Raw genomic sequence first — 22,632 nt, 5'->3', positions numbered from 1 at the left:
GTTCTAGGATTACATTGGACTTGACTAGAGGGAACAGAGAATGAGCTCAGGACACAGAAAAAAGGACACTCAAGGCACCTGCATCACCTGCCGACTTAACACACCTGTTCTCCTGCTGCTCTTCAGCCCAGCAGTCACGTGACCCCACTTTCAACAGTATGCCTTATTATTTAAGTTTTAAAAAATGCCCAAATTAACAGATAAAGTAACCTTAATCAAATTAATAAATTAATGAATAGCCACATTCATGAATCGCAAGACCCAATAATTCAAGTGTTCACCGGAAAAGTATTCCCAATCAGTTATGGACTTGCGGAAAAAACCTATAACAGCTATGAATTATGTTCATTTTTTTAGGGAATTTGTTTATTTATTAAGCCTAGCTCTCCTTAAACTGACCGCTGCAGTCAGCACGTTTGTTCAAAACACACAACCTTTATTTTGAAGACGAGCTGTCTCTGTTTCCGGCTTTCGACTTTATTGTTCAATTTTCATTGTACAAGTTGGATAATAGAAGAAACTGACGCTTTAGTGCGATGAATTCAATTGCACATCTTCATTCAGCATCGACAAACGAGCTCAAAAACGCCAACATTACATTTGCACTTAACACAAGTAGGTCAATGAAATAAGGCAATAGGCTAACCCACTAAGATGGCATTTTTCATTATACAGCGTGAACAACTAAAAGAATTATAGCCTACTTCATGTACGGACTTCCTGTCACACGAATAGGCTACTACACATATCTATAGGCTAGTAAAACTAAATGGCGGCAATAAATAACCTACCTAAATAAAAAAGACTGAATTCAGAGGTGCAGAAGTAGCTACTGAGATCTTTTGGAGTAAAAATATTCCTTCATAAGTAAAAGTCCGGCATTCCTGATTTTACTCCTAGATTATCAGAATTGAATGCATCCTACTAGGTAAAGTAGAAGTAACATTAGCTGACAGAATGGCTCTTGGAGGAGTTAGGCTACATTATTGTATCATGAGATGCGGTTGAGAGCTCCATGGATTGCTTCCAAGGAACCTGTATTAGGAAAAAATAATAGGCTAGTATTTTTAATATCTGAATGTCATCAGAAACTAGACAGATTTTCATCATGGCTATTTTCAAGTATCCTAAACATCCCGGCGACCCTGCAGCAGGGATCTATCCTGTAACTTTTATATAGACAAAAAAGATCTGGCCAGATGTTAGATTTTAAGATGATTCGATGTGGGCTTATTGTTAAAATTCATATGTTCGAGGCTTACAAATAGTGAGTTGAAACCGATAAAGTAGTTTAGTATGAGGTGATATAACCCATTGCACTAGGAACCTGTGCACAGAGAGGGCAGAAAATGTTGAATTCCTCAGGAGGAGCGGCTGGTGTCAGGACAGCCGGCTGCGCTCTGCTCCAGCTCCATTATTGCCATTCCCCTTTCAGTCACTAGGGAGAGACTCTGAACTAGGAAAGCTGCTGTTATCACACTCAAGGGTCCCACAGCAGGCTGGTAGTAGGATCGGAGTCTACACCGCACCGCTATCCGCACACCGGCCTGCGGGACGCGTCGGCACTCTCCGTCCGGGATGGAGAGAGGCGCCTCTGAACCGGACCCATCCCGCCAGCGAAACGGGGTCGTGGCCGCGCTGTACGGGGAGTTCACCGACACGCTCAACGACAGGGTCCGGTACTCGGTGAGCTTGACGGAGAGCGCCCTGACCGTCCAGAGGATCTCCTCGTCACCCGGCCGGAGTAAGGTGGTTTTTAACTTGACCGACTGCATCGGCTGCCGGGCGTACAGAGGGCCGGACAGCGCGGACGTCGGAGCCTACTTCACAGCCTATTTCTACCCGTTCAAGAGGCGCTGGATGAGCGCCGGAGTGGCCCGGCAGAGAGTGGAGCAGTGCTTTCGGGTCGCGCTGGTCCAGGACCCGCTCACCAACCTCCGGGAGGCTGAGAGGTGGGCTCATGCCATCAGAGATGCCTCAGTGCTGCAGGCGCCCCGGAGAGACGGTGAGTGCCATGTGGGAACACGGGTCACATCACTTTGAAGCCTGAGAATGAACATTTAATGTACACAACTTTATACTGCAGGGCTATGTAAGTATCTATCTTAGCTATTTTGATGAGAAGATAAAAAATGCCATGAGGTAGGATAGAACCAATCCTCACAGTGATTCCCCCTTTTTATAAATGTGACAAAAGTCTTGTAAAGTAGGGGACATTTGAAAGTAGGCTAATCTAGGCTGACCTGACTTAAGCCCCACATGATACTTCGACCATGGTTACATCTTCCTATTGCCAAAAACAGGTTTGGCACATGTGGTCTGCTCTCAGAAACCTGCTCCACCTGCTGTGAAAGGTATTCTACCTGCCAGCAGCAATTACAGCTGCCTCATTCCAGTGATGGTTCTGGATCTGTAGCCTGCTGTACCTACTGTTAATTCACACTCACCCAACCCCACACACACACACACACACACACACACACAAAACTGATCACTTAAATAGTTAGATTTTCAACTGATCCTCTGTCAGCGGAGAGAGTTAACCACTGCTCAGGCGTCATTATTCCTGCTCAGTAAATCCCCACTGAAATTTTATCATTGATGGGTGGAAAAATCATATCAAAACAAAGGCTGTTTTTCATCCCGCTCTGCAGCAGCTACGTCTAATTAGGTCTCATCATGTCTCGCTCCGTTTAAAATGCAGACTGTCCTCAGGTTCCTTTGTCTTCCAGTCTCATTAGCTTCTCTGTGCTCCATCCTGGTATACAGTGAGACAGTAATTACTATGAATATGATATGAGAAGTGTTTATGCAGCTAATTACCCCTATCACTCATCAGGGAGGTAGTGGTGATACTTGCTGATGATGAGACGAAGTTCTTTGGGTCCCAAAATTATTGTGTTTGTCATTAAGGTGCAAATTCTGAGTGCACCGTGTCGGGTCAGGTAATATCCTTTACTGCAGCTCCACCTCCAGCTAGAGCAGTTCAAAGACCAAGCGGATATTTGACTTGGCAGTGACTAATTTGGAATGTTGGTCACCAAAGATGGAGGCAAGTGTTAGTCGCCGGATGAGGAATGAGGTCACCCTCCTGGTAGCAGCCTCCAGGTGTACACTGCAAACACAGAAAGAGACTAGGCTCTGTGTGATGATGAGGAACATCCAGCCTCCCTCTGTTCTGCAGCCAGCAGGACATTGGGTTTCAGCCCTGCATGCCAGGCAGGCAGGCAGATGGTAACCTAAGAGGTAACCCCCCTCCTCCACCCACCCCGGTCATTGGCCTCTCATTGGACTCATCAAAGAGGTCCAGCTTTTCAGACCACACATACTAATCAACCAGCTCAGCCATCTAACCGTTTTTAGTCTCTCATTTCAGATTCTCATTTCTTCACTTCTTTTGAACACAGCAATGATGTGATCATATCATTAATTTATAAGCTTGTTTTAGCATTCCAGATCCAGGCCAGCCAATAATATAGTATTTAGCAGAGTATATTATGTGCTTTAAATGAGTAATGTTGCACTAATATTACAGAATAGCTGCTTTTCTGCCTTGTTGCAGAGGGTGTATGAAAGTCAGTGTGATTCACTAATCCCTCATAGAGTATTTACCCCCTAAGTTAATTGCATGTCATCTCATCTGGCATTGCAGATAGAAAGGTTGGATTAAAAGTGCAATTGCTGTGCAAGATTGGTATTTAGGCAGAGAGCCATAACGGTGACTCACTTTCACTTAAGTATAAAGTAGATAAACATGAAATTTAGTATGTGAAGGTATTGTTCACAGTGAGGTTGTAACTCCACTAATTTGTGTGTGTGCGTGCGTGTGTGCGTGTGTGCGTGCGTGTGTGCGTGCGTGCGTGCGTGTGTGCGTGCGTGCGTGCTGAAATCTATCACACCAATAGTCTCACAGGGTTTTTCTTCTCACTGAAAGTTCATTGGAATGAATGAGCCGTAAATAATGAAGTGAATACACTATGATACTTTCCTGCTCACGTTAATGGTCTGTTGAAGTATTTCCCCTGCTTAGAAGCTCCAGAAGTCAGATTGCATGCAAAAGGATGAGCTGATTGTTACTTGCTTTGACTTTTCCTATAGTGGCTGCCTTCGCTGCTATCGGCTGTATCCTTTTCTGCTATTCAAATGGCTGGTAGGAGGCCAGTTAGAGATTCAACATTTATACGCTGTGGAATTTTAAATTCTTTTGATTTCTCTCTGAGCAGCAATAGCTTTGTACACTGTATTGATTTTTTTCCCCAAAACTTATATTCTGACCCAGAACACCCTCAGAATGTGCAAATGTGTGCCAGGTTTCATTACTTCTCCAGTGAGGGAGACGAGAGCTGAATGCGTCACCGCCACGACCTCTCGCCCTGTCCAGCATCTCAGTCCCTCTGGAGCCTTTGTCTTCTGCTCTGTGACACACGGCTGTGATGGCCTGTCAGCGCCCCCCAACCAGCCTGGTGATGCCTCAGTGGGCAGTGGGGTTTATACTCTGCAGACCTCCTCCCTTCCTCTCCAGCAAACACTCACCCAACCCTGGAATGCAGCTTGTTTGCAGACACGTCAGTCCAGTCTGGATATAGTGTCAGTTTCACTGAGGCTGCTTTCACTGAATTGCCCACACATTTGTTTCTGCTCCAGGAGTTTCTTGAATGGTTTTATGTTTTAACAAATCCCACCTGTGCTGCAGTATGCCAGAAAAGACACATCGCATCTTTATTTAGTAAAATTGAGTCTTTCTGCATAGTGATACACTTGTGGCAACGAGACGGTAACACTGCTCTGTCAGCTCATCACTTGTTAGCACTGACACATTGTCACATCCAGTCTTTCACCTCTCTGCGTGTGTGTGTGTGTGTGTGTGTGTTTACCCACTTGCGACTGTGAAATACACACACGCCGCAGCTGAAAGTTTGCTTGCCGGTGTGATGGGTGCCCACAGGTATCTTGACTTCACATCAGACAGATTTCACATACACTCTCACACCCTGCATCTAACTTCCTGTCACACACAGACAGGCTACACACACATGCACACACAGACACAGACACAACCCAGGAGGTATGTCCAGAGAAGAGGCCTGTGCAAAACAAATAACTATTAACAATGTAGATTTTCTTTTTCCTGTGATAGTGCAACAAAGTTTTGGATTTAGTTAAGTATTTTAGAGAGGTTCTGATTAGAAGTTATGATCACTTGACAGGATGTAGTTGACTACACTGAACTGTTGGCTGAGAGATGTTTCTAACATTTTGTCTGCCCCATTTATGTCAACATGGGTAGACTAAATATTAGAAACACCTCAGTCACTTCATGAAGGCAAGGTTTATTGCGGCGCTGTGATATTAAGCTGCAGATGTGTAAGTCATAGGTGAATCTGCCTTGTAACTTACTGTACATAATCAGCATCTCAGCATTTCATGATCACCCATACTCTGACAATAATGACAAGTGGGTTAGAGCATTTCTGAAAAACTTTGCAATGTCTGTAGGTCAGTCTGCAACTCCAGACTGAAATATCTCCACAACTTCTGGACGGATTACCTTTGTACAGATATTCATGGTCCCCAGAGGATGTATCTTAATGATCCCCTGACTTTTCCTCTAATCTCACCAGGAGATTGACATTTGTGGTTTTAAGTAAAATGTCTCAACAACTATTGGATGGATTGCCATGCACTTGAGACACTTGCAGTACAGACATTTGTGTTCCCCCTTGAGATGAGTTGAGCTTTGGTGATCCCTTAATTCTTCATCTAGTGCCCTCTCCATCAGGCCTAACCTGGTTATCCACTCTAATTTTATTCAGCGATGGCATCATGCTCCTGATTGGTCCAGCTTTGTCTCTGAGTTGGGTCGGGCGCTTGCACCCTGTTATGCTGGCTTGCAAGTCTAGTTTTATACCTAATAATTAAAGTTATAATCATCATAAATCTAGTTGGAAATAGAAATCTGGGTAAGCTGAAAAGCTTACTACAGTCTCACAGAGCCACTAGCATGGCTGTTGACTCTTAGTCTTATTTGGCTGTTACATTACATCACATTACACTATTTTAATGCTAACAGTATGTAAAATCATGTCTGAAATTGTTGTTGTGTTTCTCAGTTAGAATATATTCAAATAGTTAGGGGATCTGACAGAATTCCCACCTTCTAAGATATTTAATGTAATGAAATGAATAAGTATTCCCTTGCATGCTCCCTTGCAAATTTCAACGTTTCAGAGTAACACTACATGGGTTTGAATTAGCTGCATAATGGTCAGACTGTACGGCTGTTTCATTCTATTCATTATTCTATTTGAATTGCTGCAAGAATCTGAGATGTGGACAGTGATTCAGAGGTCTGGAGCCACTGGCCAAGACAGAAGAGCTATTTCTCTACCGTATCTGGTTCTGGGTTTTATGTCATGAATTCCAATGCCAAAGTTGCCAGAGGATTTGTTTTTAAGGAGCAAGGATTTCAACTTCAGGTTTGACCTTTTCAAGGACTTCTATTCAGCTCAGCACACTTGAGTGCAAAAACTGATTTTAAAGCAATTTCACTGTCAAAAGACAGTTTCCACTATATTCTGGAAGTGTGGAGAGGACCTTTTGTGTCTGAGGCCACATTGTGCTCTAATACAAGTAAAAAACAATGGAAACCCTGTGTGGGTGAATGGAGGCAGAGTTTGGCATGTGCCAGTGTGTTATCGCACTCTCACCTCACTTTTCCTGGTGGGTCCACATCTCTGTCCCTGAGATATTTTTGTACCTCCGCTTTGACACACCACAGGTCAAATGAGGAAGAATGAGCCAGCGACAGCAGCAGTGCATCACAGGTCACAGCACTGGAAACTGAGGCTCCGAAGTGTAAAGAAGAAAAACCACTCAGAGTGGACATAGATAGATGTTAGTAAGTCAAAAGAACACATCTGGCATCTTACTGTATCTCTCTTGATCCGTTTATTTATTATAAGCAGGAGGTGGTGGGATTTAACCATCCATCACACGCTTTTATGCTTCTGATACTACTGTTACCAAAGTCAGCATCAACTGCAGCCAAATGATAATGGTGGAATTTCAAACTGTCCTCCACATCCCAAAATGGAACGATTTTTTTTGTCCCTGTCCTTTCAGATTCACTTGATATGGTTTCTGGTGAGTCTGGGTCTGCTTTAAAGGTCAATGCATCTGCTGCAAAATGCTCCTCCAGAGGTCGAAGCTTTTCTCTGAATTCACTTTAAAAAAAAAAAAAAAAAATCCTTTTAGTGGCAGCCAACAAATGTATTTCACTTAAGTGGTTAAACTGGATCTTCCCACATAAATATGGATAAAGGAAGAATGAAACTTTATGAAATGGAGCAAATAACTCGAATTACTCAAGGCAAACGTCATATTAAAGCAATGAGATTATTTGATCATCATTGATGCCACTCTATTACAGGAAGTAGCCGGTTAGCTTAGCTTAGTATAAAACCTGGAAATAGAGGGAAACAACTAACCCGGCTCTGTTGAACAGAAACTTAACCTCTACCAGTTCCTCTAAAGCTCACTTATTAATGTATCGTATCTCATTTGTTTATTCTGTGCAAAAACTAAAGTATAAAGATACCAATTTGCTATTTTACTGATGATATCGTTTGCCAGATAACAAGTGAGGACTCCAGGAAATGACTTTTCCCAGCCAAGAAATAATCTCACCCATGACACCCAGAAATCAGTAAATTGTAATTTTTTCTCTCCAGTTCTTGTCTGAAATAAACAAAAATAAATAAATGTTTTAATAATTGAGCTTTAGTGATGATGGTATAACAGCAACAAAACAAAATAACTTTTCAGATCTGTGCTGAATCCCTACCAGCCACTGGAGTGATGAAGTGTAGTCACTCCATTACTCTGTCTTTCCTTGAGAAACACAGGCAACAGGAGATTCTCCTCATGGGCATTAATACACTGCCACAGAACTTCTATTAATAATCTGTAAGATCCCGACTGAGAAGCAACTGCAAGCCCTCTCTCTAGGAAGAAAGTAGCATGTCACATTATCATGAAGCATCTTCAGTGTGAAGGCTGTCACGGCCTATGACTTTAAGTTCCCTGCTCTTTTTTTCCTTAGTACATTCCTGTGCCACAGAGACCCGGAGGGACGAGGCTGTCCTTATACATTCTTTGACATATTTGATCATGCATAAGAAGACTTACTCTTCATCTCTATCCTTGCCTTCACTCCAGCACCTCTCTCTGTGTGTCTCAGGTGTGGCGTATACAGAGGTGCGTCGGCCTTGCCGGGTCATGATACTGGTGAACCCTCACAGTGGGCGTGGCCAGGCTCTGCAGCTCTTCACTGGCCACGTGCAGGGCATGCTCACCGAGGCTGCTGTTCCCTACACACTCGTCATCACAGGTTAGTAACATTTATTAGTAATAATGATCTGTGTGAAGCACTTTGTTATTTGTATTGAAAAGTATTAGTACTATTATTATTATTATTTGTTCACATGCAGACCTCTGTTAGTCATGCATTTATATAACACTCTTTTCAACGTCACCCAGACATGGAATAGCGCTGAGGGGATTAAACTTTCAACCCCGCCATGGTACAATCATGGACAGATAATGAAACTATGACACCCTGAGCACAGACATGCAAGGACCCCACCGTCCTATATATAATCAAAACTGAAAGAGATGCTAAACATTTATAGCAATATTGCCAATAATAGTAATAACTGAAAATGCTACTGGAATTGATGAACCTTCCAAAGTAAAGTTATTTGAATTGTTTCAGACAGACAGTGGTATTATTCCTACACAGTTGCACAAGACTCCATTATTAAAATTATCCCTAAATCTTCAAAATAAAATCCCAGGTTACCACTCAGTGCCAGGGGTTTAAGCCTCTAGCTTGGGAGTTAAAGTTGAGGATCAGACTGCGGGCATATTATTATATGTGGATGACATAAATTTACTTGCTGAACATGAAAAACATCTTCAGACTGAACACTGTAGAAGACAAAACACAAATAGTACATTTAGACAAAAATTACTGAAGAGAAATTAAGTTGTTTTTAATTTTGGTTCAACAGCGCTGTCATATACTGATGAGTGCAAATATCTTGGGTTTACAGCATTGAAAGAAGCTGTTAGTGTTCCAGCTCAGTCAGCAGGTAGAGAACTGGGATCTGTACTGAACTAAAGTTAAACAATATGCGAATCCGGGATTCTATACTTATAAACAACTCAATAATTCATGTGTGTGTCCTGTGTCTGACTATGCTTCTGGTGTAAGGGATCATACAGGTTGTAACACTACCACACATCATTTTTGGTTTTGCCATCCTGTCTGCAAGGACTTAAGGGAGGTACTACACTGTATTTAGTAAAATGTCTTCTATTTATATGAATTTCTTCTGGCTGGATTATTATGAAAAACTGGAGTTTTGTTTCGGGAAGGAAACTGTCATGGGGAAGATTTCATTGAGAGAGAAGGCAGAATATTTTAAGACCAAGCTGTAAAATACCCTGCAATTTTGTAATGAAATGAGATGTTTGACTGCCGCAACTGTACTTTTGGTGTCTTGTAAACCCATGAGGGTTGGGCACTTTGTGTGCATGTCACAAAAATACAATATAGTTATTTTGAACCAGAACTCTGACTCTTAGACACACAAAAATGTCTGTCATGTAGTTTATGGTGGTGTTGTGTCTTTTGTAAGTCATTTGATTGACTTTCTAACTAGAAATATTAAATGTCACGTCATACAGAAGCCCATGGTCCCAGTGGGTCAGTGGGCTTTATCCTTTGCACCCAGTAATCCATCCATGGAAGAAGAACAACAAGACACGTGTAATTTGGCATAACCACAGTATGAACAAACTTTCATCTCTGCAGCAATTGTTCTTTCTGCAGTTATTATGCATTATTTGTGTAATCACCACATGTTCCTAGCAAACACCAGCACATGCGCACGCACACACACGCGCACACACACGCGCACACATCTGCAGGTGCTCAGGCACATGCACACTGATACACATTAAATTCTCATGCAAGGCACCGCAGCTGCTCCACATTCTGTATGAGTTTCTGGTGGCTTTTTGTGACCTTAACCAGTGTGATCTGTTGGTTACTGTCATCAGAGGCTCTGAACTCCAAGTGACCTCTCTCTGAATACCAAGGAGCTGCAGGGGAACAGGGACAGGCTTTAATGCCAAAAGTCCATGCACAGCGCATCATCTACCCTTCAAACTTTAATTTTCACCCACCCTCCACTCCGGCCCCAACTCTGTTTGACAGGATCAACAATTTGACATGTAAGAATAGTATCTTGTCTCTTCTTGCCACAGCTCTGATACATCTCAAAAAGAGATGAGTGTGACAGCAAAAGCAGAGGAAAAGGAGGGAAACTGTTTATTTATGTGAGACAGAGGGCTGATGTGCATGCAGGCTCTTTGTGCGGACGCCTGGGACTTAAAGAAAGGTCAGCAGCTGGATGCTGATGAAAAAAGACAGAGTAATTACTGACGTCGACCCAGGCCGAAGAAGAATGGAGCAGAACGGAAAGGAGGGGTGGGAGAATATGGGTCGCTGAGGGCCTTCGGTGGTCGGATACGGCAGCAAGCCAGATGTGACTGAGTGGATTAACTGGCACAACATTTGCCAAGGGCACAGCTCCTTGATGAATGTATCGCATAGCCTTTGCCCAAGGAGGGACAAGTACCAGTGGAGGCGCCTCTTGTGTCAGCATGTACCTTTTACATACTGTATGAAGCATCCAGTATACCAAGCTTTATTTCTACCCTGGTTAACCTCAGAAGAAGGCGGCGGAGTGTGACATGAGGAGGAAAGCGCCGCATTTGAAGTAAAAACAACTGGGATGTACCCGGTGTTACAGAGCCATCACCAATGATTGGATTATATGAAAACCTGATGTCAAGTTTAGGTTGATGTTCATGTTCGTACATCAACAGTGACCCCTTGAATAAGGAAGTGACTGGGAAGTAAAGCATCAAAGTGCTGAGTCAGCTGTGCAGTGCAGTTACTCCGTCTGCCTGTGTCTGTCAACACAGCACTGCATCACTGCCTCCAGCCTTCCCAGCACACAGCAAACAAACTGGGGGGAGAGAGAGAGAGGCCCAGGAGAGTGTAAGGGGGACAGACAGACGGGACAGGTAGAGGTTGAGCAAAGTGAAAGGAAAGGAGAGGATAGTTGTTTTTATTTCAGTTCTGTCCTCGATCAATATCTTGTCTGGAGTGGAAAAAATATTTCCTTCATGATGGCAGCGCATCAATAATCACTAACTTCTTTGCTGCCTGCCTGCCTCTCTCTCTAAAGCTGTCTCTTTTCCACACTCGCGCACACACACACACACACGCACACACACAGCACTGCACTGGGGAGTCTCGACTGGTAGGAGTGTAGACTTTAATGCTGGCGGAATGAGCCCATAGAGACCCCCTGCAGAAGGACCCACTCAAGGATGCTGCCAATAAAAATAGGCTGAACAAATAGCTCGGTCCTCTGCCGGCGCATTAACCAACACTTGTGCACACGCACACTGAGTGCTGAATGCGAATACACACATGCAGATATTTGTCGGTCACAGATGTTTGCAGGCCAGCTAAGCTGCCTTGGAGCTGTTGAGTAGCCACTGGATGGGCTAATGTGATATGTCTGGCCTGATAGGGGGAAATTGAATCTCTTTTCTGCCTAATCTCCCTGATCCTACCCCGGAGGCTGGCGATGAAGGGAGCGTGTCTCTTTCTCTGCCCTTGCCCTGGTTTTTATTTCGTCAGCTTGTCCTACACTTTGCCCTTTTTTTTCTTCTGTTTTTGTCGTGTATTTTTTTTCTCTCTCTCTCTCATCTCTTGTGTCTGTCAGAGCACCAGAACCATGCACGGGAGGTGGTGAGGAAGGCTGACCTGAGGCAGTGGGACGCCCTGGTTATCATGTCCGGAGATGGGCTGCTGTTTGAGGTGAGACATATGTCTGTCTCATGGTGACACAATAGATGGAAATGATATAAAGACGTAAACGCACAACCCTGTTTCTATTCTTAGAGCTTTTCAGAATCGGCCTGTAAAAAATTTATTTGTATTTTGACATGACACAAGGGCTCAGTTGCTAAAGAAGCTAAGAGGCAATTGTGTGGAAGCTTTTCTGCTCAACGCTGTACTCCCACACAGAAATCCCTGTATCAAGAGTGATGTTGCTATATATGTCATCTATATTATCATAAGTATACATCCTCTGGCTATATGAATATATAGGTTTATAACATATATAAAATACTCAGTAAAATTAGTATGATAAAATTAGGTTTACTGAAACAATATACAAATTCTATATGTTTATATATGTTTTTCCTTTCACTTTTGTCTTAACATGTCTGGCTTCACATTCTGGGAAAGCGGTCTCAGACTCCTGCTCCATACTGTATATAATATCACCATATACGCACAGGCTGTGGGGTGGATATATATTTATGTAACATATGTCTAAAATATAAGCATATGTTCATAAACATAGATATTTTTATGGGCTAGACTTATATGTCAATATATGAAATGATTACAATTTCTAATAGGTTTCATGTATAATATTTTATATATGTGCTTTGATTTCATATGTACATATATTTCATATATGAAAATTCAAAATATGTATATGTATTACATTTGTGTATGGGCTGTGTTGTGGGTGTATAAATCTTTAGCCAAGATGAAGTCAAGTTCCCTGGCTTTGCCATACATGTCACAGAACAGCTGTAGCTACCCATGAAATACATGTTTTGGTCATACACAGCCACTGCTTTCTATTTAGGACCATGTCTGATTCTTTTTTTCTATTTGTTCTTCCTCATTCAGGTGATAAATGGTCTGATGGAGCGAGAGGACTGGCAAGAGGCCATCCAGACCCCTCTGGGTATTCTACCAGGTGGCTCAGGCAATGCCCTGGCTGCCTCCGTCCACCACTACTCACAGTGAGTCCATTAATGAGTCATTTAAATGCACGGACTAAAAGGGCAAAGGATGAGCAAAGAAGAACCTTCCTCAGCCTAAAAAAAGAACGATTTATCTCCTTTCTGTGTAATTATGCCAAAGGCTGACTGGGCACATCATTCCTTGGGAGGGGGGAGAGACAGTGGAGCAAACTGGAACCGCTTCACTGCAGCAGGAGGTCATTTTAGGCTGCAGATAACTCTCAAAGGAATGATGTAATGGGTTTAGAAACTGGCACATTATGAGTGATTATAGTCCCGAGTGCAGCTGTGGAACCAGTCAAGCCAGCACAAATCCACTACTAACTTTATGTCATCTCCATCTGCTGGTTGGTTGTTGGCAAAACAGCAAAGTAACAAATAAGAATTTATTGGTTACCCCAGGGTTGTTGCCTGTGTGAGGGTAAAAAAAAACAAACTAAAATTTGACAAAACACAGCATTATATCAGATTACGGGAAGAGTGGGACAATGCTCCTTGTTTGTGACTGAAAAGAACCCAGTCAATCGAGCTTATCCAGTGGCTGTGTTGCGGTGGGTTGGCGCAACCACTGCAGTGATTGGTTGTTTATGAAGTTTTTTTTTTAATCACATTTTTTTTTTTTTCATTGCTGAGACACATTTCTGGAAATTATGCTCCATTTCCCCAAACTCTAAACACAAATGCATAACTGCACACACATCTTCACAAACTTCAAACGTCCACGTCAAAACCAAACTTTCCACTCAAAACCTTATAAACTTGCACATCACACAAATAGTCATCAATACTGTAAAAACCTGTTACTGCAATGAATAATAGCTCTCGAGGTTTTCTCCCAGAACAACTTCTTTCGTGATGAACATAATATAAAGACACAACAAGGTGAAAACTGTCAGATAATTTTAATATCTTTAATGTACTGTAGTAAAATGAACTGAAATTTAGCGAAAAAGTAGAAAGAATACAGCAAAATACATCAAAATAACTAACCAATATATTCTTGTTGAGACCAATGCACATTTCCTCAGCTATGGAAATTATAGCACAACCAGTATATTATGTTTAGATCATATTTATAGCCTTATATAATTCAGAAAAATAAAAATACACTAAAAAGATATACAGTGACATGTTTATATTGAAGAGCAATGTTGCTATGACTTCCTCAGGTCGCCTCCAGCATGGAATGAAGAGCTACTACTGAGCTGTGGCTTCATGCTGTGCAAAGGACTGGTTGGCTCCATGGACCTGGTGTCGATCCATTTGGCCTCCCGGCAGCGCCTCTTCTCCTTCCTCTCCCTGGCCTGGGGCTTTGTGGCAGATGTTGACATCGAGAGCGAGAAGTACCGCCATGTCGGAGCCATCCGCTTCCTGATGGGCACCCTGGTGCGTCTGGCCACCCTCAGAGTCTATCAGGGCAGGTTAGCGTATCTGCCTGTTAAGGAGGCGCCAAAACTTCCAAAAGGCAGCATCAAGGCTAACCACCCTCCCCCCACACCACAGCACCCTTCACTCTGCTCCTCGCTTTCCTGTCGGCTCATCCCCAACCCCTCTCCAAGTCACAAGTCTCATCACAATCACAACAGCACAAACTCCAACCACAACACCATCACCAAATCCTCCAACAACGCTATCACTACCAAGAGACCCGAGACCCAGAGTGATGGTAAGGCCGTAGCACTAGTGGACTCTCTCCTCCCTGGCCTGGACCAGCCAGTCCCAGAGAGCTGGACAGTAGTCAGGGAGGAGGACTTTGTCTTGGTGTTGGCTATTTACCAGTCCCATCTTGCGGAGGACCTGTGGACGGTCCCTGGTGCGATGGCAGACGACGGATTGATTCATCTCTTCTACGTGACAGCGGGAATCTCCCGGCCCGCCCTCCTGCGCCTTTTCCTCGCCATGGAGAAGGGCGCCCACTTGGCGTGCGGCTGCCCCCACCTGGTTTACGAGAAGGTGAAGGCCCTGCGGCTGGAGCCCATCTCTCCGCAAGGCGTGATCACTGTGGACGGAGAGATGGTGGAGTACGGGCCTGTTCAGGCTCAAATCCACCCAGGACTGGCCAGACTCATATGTGGATGAACCTGGATTATCTTAATCTTTTTCTGGTTGCAGAGCTTTCGAGTTTGGCCTTTTATACTTGGTGTCGATTCCTTTATGTATGCTGTGTTTTCAGAAGTGCCAAAGACATTTTATCAGCCTCTGGAAATTCCTCTATTTTTCTACATAAACAACTCGTCCTCTCAATGTTTGATTCAGGGTCAAAGCCATGGATGGTTGTTCTTGCTGCTGGCGGGTCCCAGCTTACAGAAAGAAAGAGGGATTTTGTGAGTGTGTGTGTGTGTGTGTGTGTGTGTGTGTGTGTGCGTGCATAAGAGAGCTATCTTTATGTATGTGAGTGTGCACTTGAGTGTGTATGTGTGAGATTGTGCATGAAGAGCTTTGGCGCACAGCGGCACGGTGCTGAGGAGTGCATTGTGCACGCTGCTGTCGGACCTCATAAGCATGACACACGTGAAGAGAAGCACATTTTCCTGTCCTGGGACACTCCTGGAGAGACCACGCCCCTTGTCCCACTGTACTACACCAGGCTGTCAGTCTCCCTCCTGGGCAACCGCTCTAAACACCATCACCTCCCCCTCAGCTTGGTAAAGAGGAGCTTTCTTACTGAGGAGATATAAATCCCCTGGGGATTTGATGTTGACAAATCTTTAATCTTTGCTTAGTTTTTATAAAAAAAATAAAAAAAAATCGGAACAATAACAGATCTAGTCATACTCAGTGTTAGAGCCTAGTAAATTTAACCCCTCCGCCTCCTTTTCTGTGTGCGAACCTCCTCCAGCTCCTAATGCATGAAGTGTTGGTGAGGCAGACAGAAACCTGGCCAGCTGAGCGTACACCTCCACCGACGGCCAATCCATTTCCTGTCCTGTCCGTTCTCTTGCCCCGCTTGATCTGCAGCCATCATCAAACTGTAGGAGCTGCCTCCACTCGCACACAAATACACACACTCTCACTTTCTTTCCCCCATCCCCCCCTCCTCTTATGCACAGATCCTCACATGCACACTCATTCTCTTGCATCTCTGCAGCACTTAGTGGGGGGGGAGGGGCATGGTCTGCTACTGTGCATATGATCCCCTCTCCTCTTGCCATCTTAAGATTGTACTCTCTCTCCCTCCCTTGAGTTAATGAGCCATCAGCACCTAATGTGTCCTTAATATTAAGCTTTACATCCTGCAAAAGCGTGCTCAGTAGTGTCGGAGAGGTTTTTTTTTTGTCGTATGAAGCTTTTAAGTGAGTTTCAAACACATATTAGACTGGTTGAAGCACGCTAAAGTGGAGCGAGCAGGGTTTCACACCGAGTCGGTCAGCGTTGCATATTGAGAGGCATGCGATCAATGTGAGCTGAAGGGAGTCAAGTGCTCTGCTCCGCTGCTGTGGCCTTCTCGCTGGCTGTTGGTGCTGTGGTGATGAGCGTTAGTGCACTGGAGCAGAGGAGAGTGCAAATGTTAGCATTATCATCAGTGCCCCCCTCCACACTCAATCTCTCTCATACATACACACTCACACACACACACACACACACACAACAGTTTACTTCAGGTCATGATGACCGCAGCAGAACTTTTACACCCACAGGTATGCATCAGCTGAAAATCATCACTTCGAGAGAGAGCCGTCTTCCCTGACCTTAAAAATCAAATCCTATTCTATAATTATAAAAAAACACAGAATGTCAACAGGGTGATAGAGATCATACTGTATGAATGCTGACACAGCAAACAAAATCATCCATTATGCTGAAATTGAAAAGTAGAATGTTGATGGGCTAATGGGGTTTAAAGAAATGCTGAATATCAGCTTTTCAGGGTTTTGATGAATACATCGCTGTCATCCTGAGTGCAATACAGTCAGTGCAGTGACTGATAGTGCACATTATTTTCCTGCCGCTTTTCCTGGAGTTTGCGAAGCAACTATGAGTGATTGGCTTCCACTAAAAAGGGGCATAATATTATATATTTTTCATTTTATGCAAACAGAGGAAAGCTTTCTTTTGGGACTGTATTAAAAATGATTCGGGTGTTGAGGGGTGGACGAACCCTATCTTCCACTTTTCCTAATATTATTAATATTTTCTTTGGAAGCTTTTTTTGGCTTAAAAAAAATGATCAAAGATGAAATATCTCCATTTTTCCAAGCTTAGCCACCCAGTCCACACACACATCACTTTATGTGTCATTAATTAACACAAACCTTCAGTTCAGATTAACATGTAGAACCCTGAATCCTCTTAGATATGACTGTTAGCTGCTTGAACATAACTGGAGTCACCATCGTCCATGTGTCATATAGTGCAAGTAATCACCTGACAAATTATAGGACTGTTGGGACTCAGGAGGGCTAATGTGGCAAGCTTTTATCTACATTACTGATGTAGACATTTTACACATTGTGCAAGAACAAAAATTCAAATTAATCAAAATAGTTTGATATATCGCTCAGCCGTACAACACATTAAGATGGGAGCTGCTGTAGGCTAGTAAAGAATGAACGTTTAGTTAATTATAACTACATACATAGAGTCAGGACATTTTGCCTCTTAAAACTGGCTGATTGTGATGAGGAAAATCAAGCCGTGATATATGGCAAAATACGCCGCTATGACTTGTCTCACACAAAAGCCATGTTTTTGATGCAACTATTTAATCTCTTTTTTTATTTACTATTAATAATTTTACAGTAAATCTCACCAGAGAAGAATGGACTAAAATATAGATCAGGAAGGCCGCCATTCCAGCAAAAAGAAAGAAAAAGAAATCATAACCACTCCCCTTTCCTGACCCCCTTCTCTCTCTACTTATTTTTGTACAGTCCCTTAATGAGCTGTGATGTACTTGAAGTTGACCTGAGTTAACGTCTGTAGATTTGGGTTTCCATTTTCACTGCAGTGCCGATTTTCCGCCTATGACTTGATTTTTACATTCTGGTTCTGACATTTACATATAGTGTATGATCGTCATAGCTACAACTGACGTGCAACATGCTGTACCTTCTACCATTACTGTATCCTCAGTGAAGTTATCCAGGTGCTTTGAATGCATTATCATGTTCCGCAGGCTGCACTCATGACAGTGCAGCTGCCCACATGCACTGTTAAATGTATTTAGTACATCTCATAAAGGGTAGAGATAAGCTATGCAAATGCCTTGTCACGGCTGCTGCAGTTATCTGGAGTGAGGGGTCCCTCTGCTGGACCACTCATATTTCTCACTGGAACAACATGGAGCAGCAGTTGAATTCTGGAAGATATTCATTATACATTGCAACCTCTTCAACAGACGCCTCTTTCCTGCTTTTTACAATCATGCATTGATTTTAGTCATGATCGTAACATATATCAAGCTCAGCTGCAGGAGACATCGCACACTTCATACAAATCATCAGAAATGAAAACCAACACCTGGCTTATCATTATTGATCATAAAAGAAATTTACTCGATTCTTGCATAGGAAACACAGCTGCAAATAATAATCAATGTCAACATCTTGGTGTAGGGTGTTAACTTATGGTTCTATACTGTTAAATTGTTGTATTCCACTGGCTGCTTTAATGTAACAGCAGCATTTTTAAAAACACAAATGTTAATATTTGTATTTGCCATGTCTTGTCATGGTAATTTATAAATGATTTAAGAAAGTTATGTCACATGTATGAACTGAAATGGTACAAACCTCAAAACGAGAAGCCCAGTGATGTTTTTAGGATGCTCTAAGAATCTGAACATGTCATTCTCTCTGTACCATGTACACTATGTTAAACTCAAAAATCTCTTTAGGCAGTTGTGTCTTGCTATTGTATCTACACTTATCAAAAGCCTGAGATAATGACCTGATTTTGCAAATAGGTGACAAATGTTTTATTCATTGTTTTCTTGTTTCTATGTGGTGGTATAAACCGGCTCTTAGTGCAGTAGATCAGGGGATTCACGTGGTGTGGTTGAATGTGTTATGCTGTCTGTGTTAGTAACAAAACAAATACTGTTCTGTAAAGTTGTGTGCCACGTATTTGCAGCTTTTCACTTTGAAGTAAGTGGAAATAGGGGGGGAAAAAAAACATTTATCTAGAAAGTGCCTTAGTCATTATACCCAAGACAGCAGATAGGTGGTACACAAAGTGAAAGAAAAAAAAACACACACATAGAGAAAAACAAATTCCAGGCTCTGATCTGTACAGGGTGCAATACAAACACAAAGGGAATACACTGGTTCTCTATTTTATTCTAAATTCTGTATGATCTGTGAAGCTTTTTAAAGAGAGGTTTAACTGGATTTAAAGGTTTAACATCCATATATGGTTATTACACTTTTTGAACTGGCTGTCGACCACCAGGTATTTAGCATCTCCTTTTATTTTATTGTAATTTGTAGACTTCCTTTTTTAAAGCCCAATAAATAAACATTATTGATACAGAAAACATTGTTTGTCCTTCTCTCTGACCAGTTCGTTAATATGTATTGAGGATGGTTTAATCAGATTGGTTACTAATAATGTGTTGCATTCTGAGATGCTGCCACTTGACCGTCTGATTGGATAAGTTCATGACTAAGCAGCTGTACAGGTGTTCCTAAGTGCTCAGTGAGTGTATGGATATCCTGGACTCAGGTGTCTCTGCAGTCAGCAGGCTGTGATCACGATAGTGCACCTCACCTACTCCTCCACTAGAGGGAGACGGAGGCTGTGACTGAAATCACTCCAAATTTACCACCTAGCACCCTGCGCTATGTTTACATTTTACCATTATGTAAAGTGTGTGAATGAAAGATTTTGCACTTTATAGTTCACAGATGTGTAGGCGGTAGTTTCGCTGGCATGAACAGCTTCAATGCTCCTTTGCACTGATTCCACAAGGCCCTGGAGGGATGAACACTATTCCCTCATTTGATGCTTTGATGATGATGGTGGTGGTGGAGAGCGTTGTCTAACACGTCAGTCCAAAATCTCCCATAGGTGTTTGATGGAGTTTAGATCTGGTGACAGTGTAAGTCATATCATATCACATCATCTTCATACTTGTCAAACCATTCACTGAGCCCCCCCCCCCCCCCCCCCCCCATCCCATCAGGATAGAAATGTTTCATCACAGGATAAAGGTGATCACTCAGAAGCAACTTTGTATTGATTTGCAGTGACCTTTCCCTCTGACCATATCACTTCACACATCATTGTAGACTTCTGCGCCACTGAACTCTCGAATGTGCATTTATCTTTGTAACGAGGGATTTTAGCACTGCAGCCTCACTGTAATATCCCTCTTTATGTAACTGACAGTCTGCTCTCGCTGACGCAGTCTGATCACGTCCTGCATTGACATTCTCAGTCACCTGAGAAAGAGTTGCTCTTCTCTTTTTCTCTACATATCACACTAATGCACGAGGATCAAAGTCATGATATGTGTCGACCACAATTTTTGACCCTATTTACTGACGTCCTTCCTTTAGATCCGAACGCCCGTCACTGTTCCTAATAAAACACAGCTGAGCATCTTAGTGACTGAAGCTCCTGCCATCCGTGTCTCAACAATGAACCCTCTTTCAAAGTCACTTTGATCTTTTTCCTCTTTCCATCTTGATACAAAATCAGAAATCAGCTGGGCCCGCTCTGCATTTTTACACCTGCCACAGAACACAACTGGACGTCTGCTGCTTAATTATACCATGCAGTGCACCTGTGTGGAAGTGTCTGTATTCATTATGTTTCTGCACTCATCTGTTCAGGTTGTTCCTTACATTTGTCACCCATCCTTACATCACTGGTAGAAGAGTTCATGAAACTTGATGGCCGGGAGATGGCAACACAGTCTAAGTAGTAATAGTTTTTGATGCAAGGCTGGCAGAATAGGGACTAGGCTTGTGTGTGTGTGTGTGTGTGTGCGTGTGTGTGTGTAATCTAGCGGCTCTGAGCAATTGTTGGAAAGGGTGCAGAAGTGTTGTTCCACAGGAAGCCACTGATCATTGTTGTGTGTCCTGTCATTGTCCCGGTTGTGTTGCTCTGTACTCATTGTCTCCGACTCCTGACAGCCAATAAGCGCGAGTCGCCGTGAAGGTCACCTCTAAGCTCCCTGCGTCTCATAAACATAAACACAATGTTGTCAACTTTTAACAAGTTACACACAATTTTAAGTGGCATTAAGTCATCTTTGACCTGTGTCACATCCTGCGCTCCCCAGTTGCTGCCATCTCTGGCACGTGTATTGCTTTGATGACAGTAGCCTGAAAGTGTCATTTTCACAATAGAGAGGAGCTGAATATTTAGAACAGTAATCCCCCAGAAGAGGTCGTATATCAAAACGCAAATTACTGTCATAACAATACAGCGTTATCATCAATTTTGCCTTGACTTCCAGGTTCAGATATCCTCCGGTGCAGTTGTGCTCTGCATGAATGAGAAGATGAGAACACAGAGAGGAGTTAAACTCCAGTGGGCGAGGAGCTTCTGGACAATGACTTTTAAAAGACAAAGAGCTCAGACCCTGATGACGTACTCAATGACTTTATCAGCCGCTGTGGATAGTGTTATTGTCATCTTGTGGTATGAAGCAGTAAAAACCTTTTCTTATTACTCCTCTGAACCGCATTTCATCTGAAAAAGGTCTTCTTGGTAAACGTCCATGCATCTCAGACATATAGAAATGATGAGGATGTAAGATGAGCCTCATTTGCTCACTGAGCAGGAACCTTTTTTCTTTCTTTCTTTTTTTTTTTTTTTTTGCATGCTAGCCTACATATACAGTCACACCTGTACAACAATTCTTCTCCTGTGCCTCTCTGCAGGGGTTGAATACCTTGCCCAGGGACTCAATAAAAACTACAAAGGGAGAGGATTCACATTTACTCTCACCACCTGGATTTAAAAGTAACAACTTATCCACCTTAAAGCAGAGATCAGCATACTGTAGATTTTTAAGAAATACAACATATCTGAAATCACCAGCCTTCATCTTTTGGAATGAATTAAAAAAATGCAGAAATTTGGCCAAATAAGTGATTGAGTACACCGAATTCAGTGTCTGCAGAGTGAAGCTGAGCTAAATTGCTTTAGTGAAATTAATTGTTTTTCACTTGGACAAATAGAGCGCCTTTCAGAATCTCTCCCTCTGTTTATGTCTTTAATTTTGTTCCCTCCCTTCTCTCTTCTTTTTCTTAACCTTTTCTGGCAGGATTAATTAAATGCCACTCCAACAATCAGTTGCATGCCAGAGAAAAGGAGTGGACTAGAGTGATATGTGTGTGTGACCTTAAGCGCTTTTTTTTTTTTTTTACCTCCTGCTCTGCCTCAACAGATCCAAAATCATGTTCTGTGTCTGTCTCTCTTGTCTCTTTGTCTCTGTGGTTGGCAGCTTGTCGAGCTCAGAATGTCACTGCTGTTGTGAGACCGGGAGTGAAATATCATTTTACAACATCAGACTTTCAATAATGCAAAACAACAAAACAAAGGCAATCTCAAGTGCTTTTCAAAATGTGGCAGTTAGCCCTGAGCCAGTCTGTAGACGCCAAAGCAGGTTTACTCTCCATCCTCCAAAAACCAGGTGTGGCCCACTGTACAAAGTGTTAGTGTGACATTATCTAGCCGACGGGTCAGTCACCCTGTGTGTGTGTGTGTGTG

The 22,632-nt window shown here is 42.8% G+C and overlaps 1 protein-coding gene across 1 annotated transcript; it reads left to right on the top strand.

Moving 5' to 3' along the window:
- The first annotated feature begins 1,388 nt into the window (after positions 1-1,388).
- Positions 1,389-19,444, top strand: LOC111647507 (sphingosine kinase 1-like). Its single transcript, XM_023397119.2, has 5 exons — positions 1,389-2,005; positions 8,240-8,389; positions 11,868-11,962; positions 12,854-12,969; positions 14,139-19,444. Exons 1-5 carry the CDS (start codon positions 1,579-1,581, stop codon positions 15,046-15,048), a joined length of 1,698 nt encoding a protein of 565 aa, XP_023252887.1. The 5' UTR covers positions 1,389-1,578; the 3' UTR covers positions 15,049-19,444.
- The last annotated feature ends 3,188 nt before the right edge of the window (positions 19,445-22,632 follow it).

Source organism: Seriola lalandi, unplaced genomic scaffold (genome assembly GCF_002814215.2).
Source record: "Seriola lalandi dorsalis isolate HSWRI2012SDOR001 ecotype SW California unplaced genomic scaffold, Sedor1 jcf7180002054997, whole genome shotgun sequence".
Classification (NCBI taxonomy): domain Eukaryota; kingdom Metazoa; phylum Chordata; class Actinopteri; order Carangiformes; family Carangidae; genus Seriola; species Seriola lalandi.
This window is presented reverse-complemented; position numbering and strand designations above follow the sequence as displayed.

What these genes read in the sequence shown, in the direction of transcription:
- LOC111647507 (XM_023397119.2), top strand. Translation starts at nt 1,579, where the DNA reads ATGGAGAGAGGCGCCTCTGAACCGGACCCATCCCGCCAGCGAAACGGG. An exon ending in CTACACACTCGTCATCACAG is followed by an intron (nt 8,390 to 11,867) that starts GTTAGTAACATT and finishes TGTGTCTGTCAG; the next exon opens with AGCACCAGAACCATGCACGG. An exon ending in TCCGTCCACCACTACTCACA is followed by an intron (nt 12,970 to 14,138) that starts GTGAGTCCATTA and finishes TGACTTCCTCAG; the next exon opens with GTCGCCTCCAGCATGGAATG.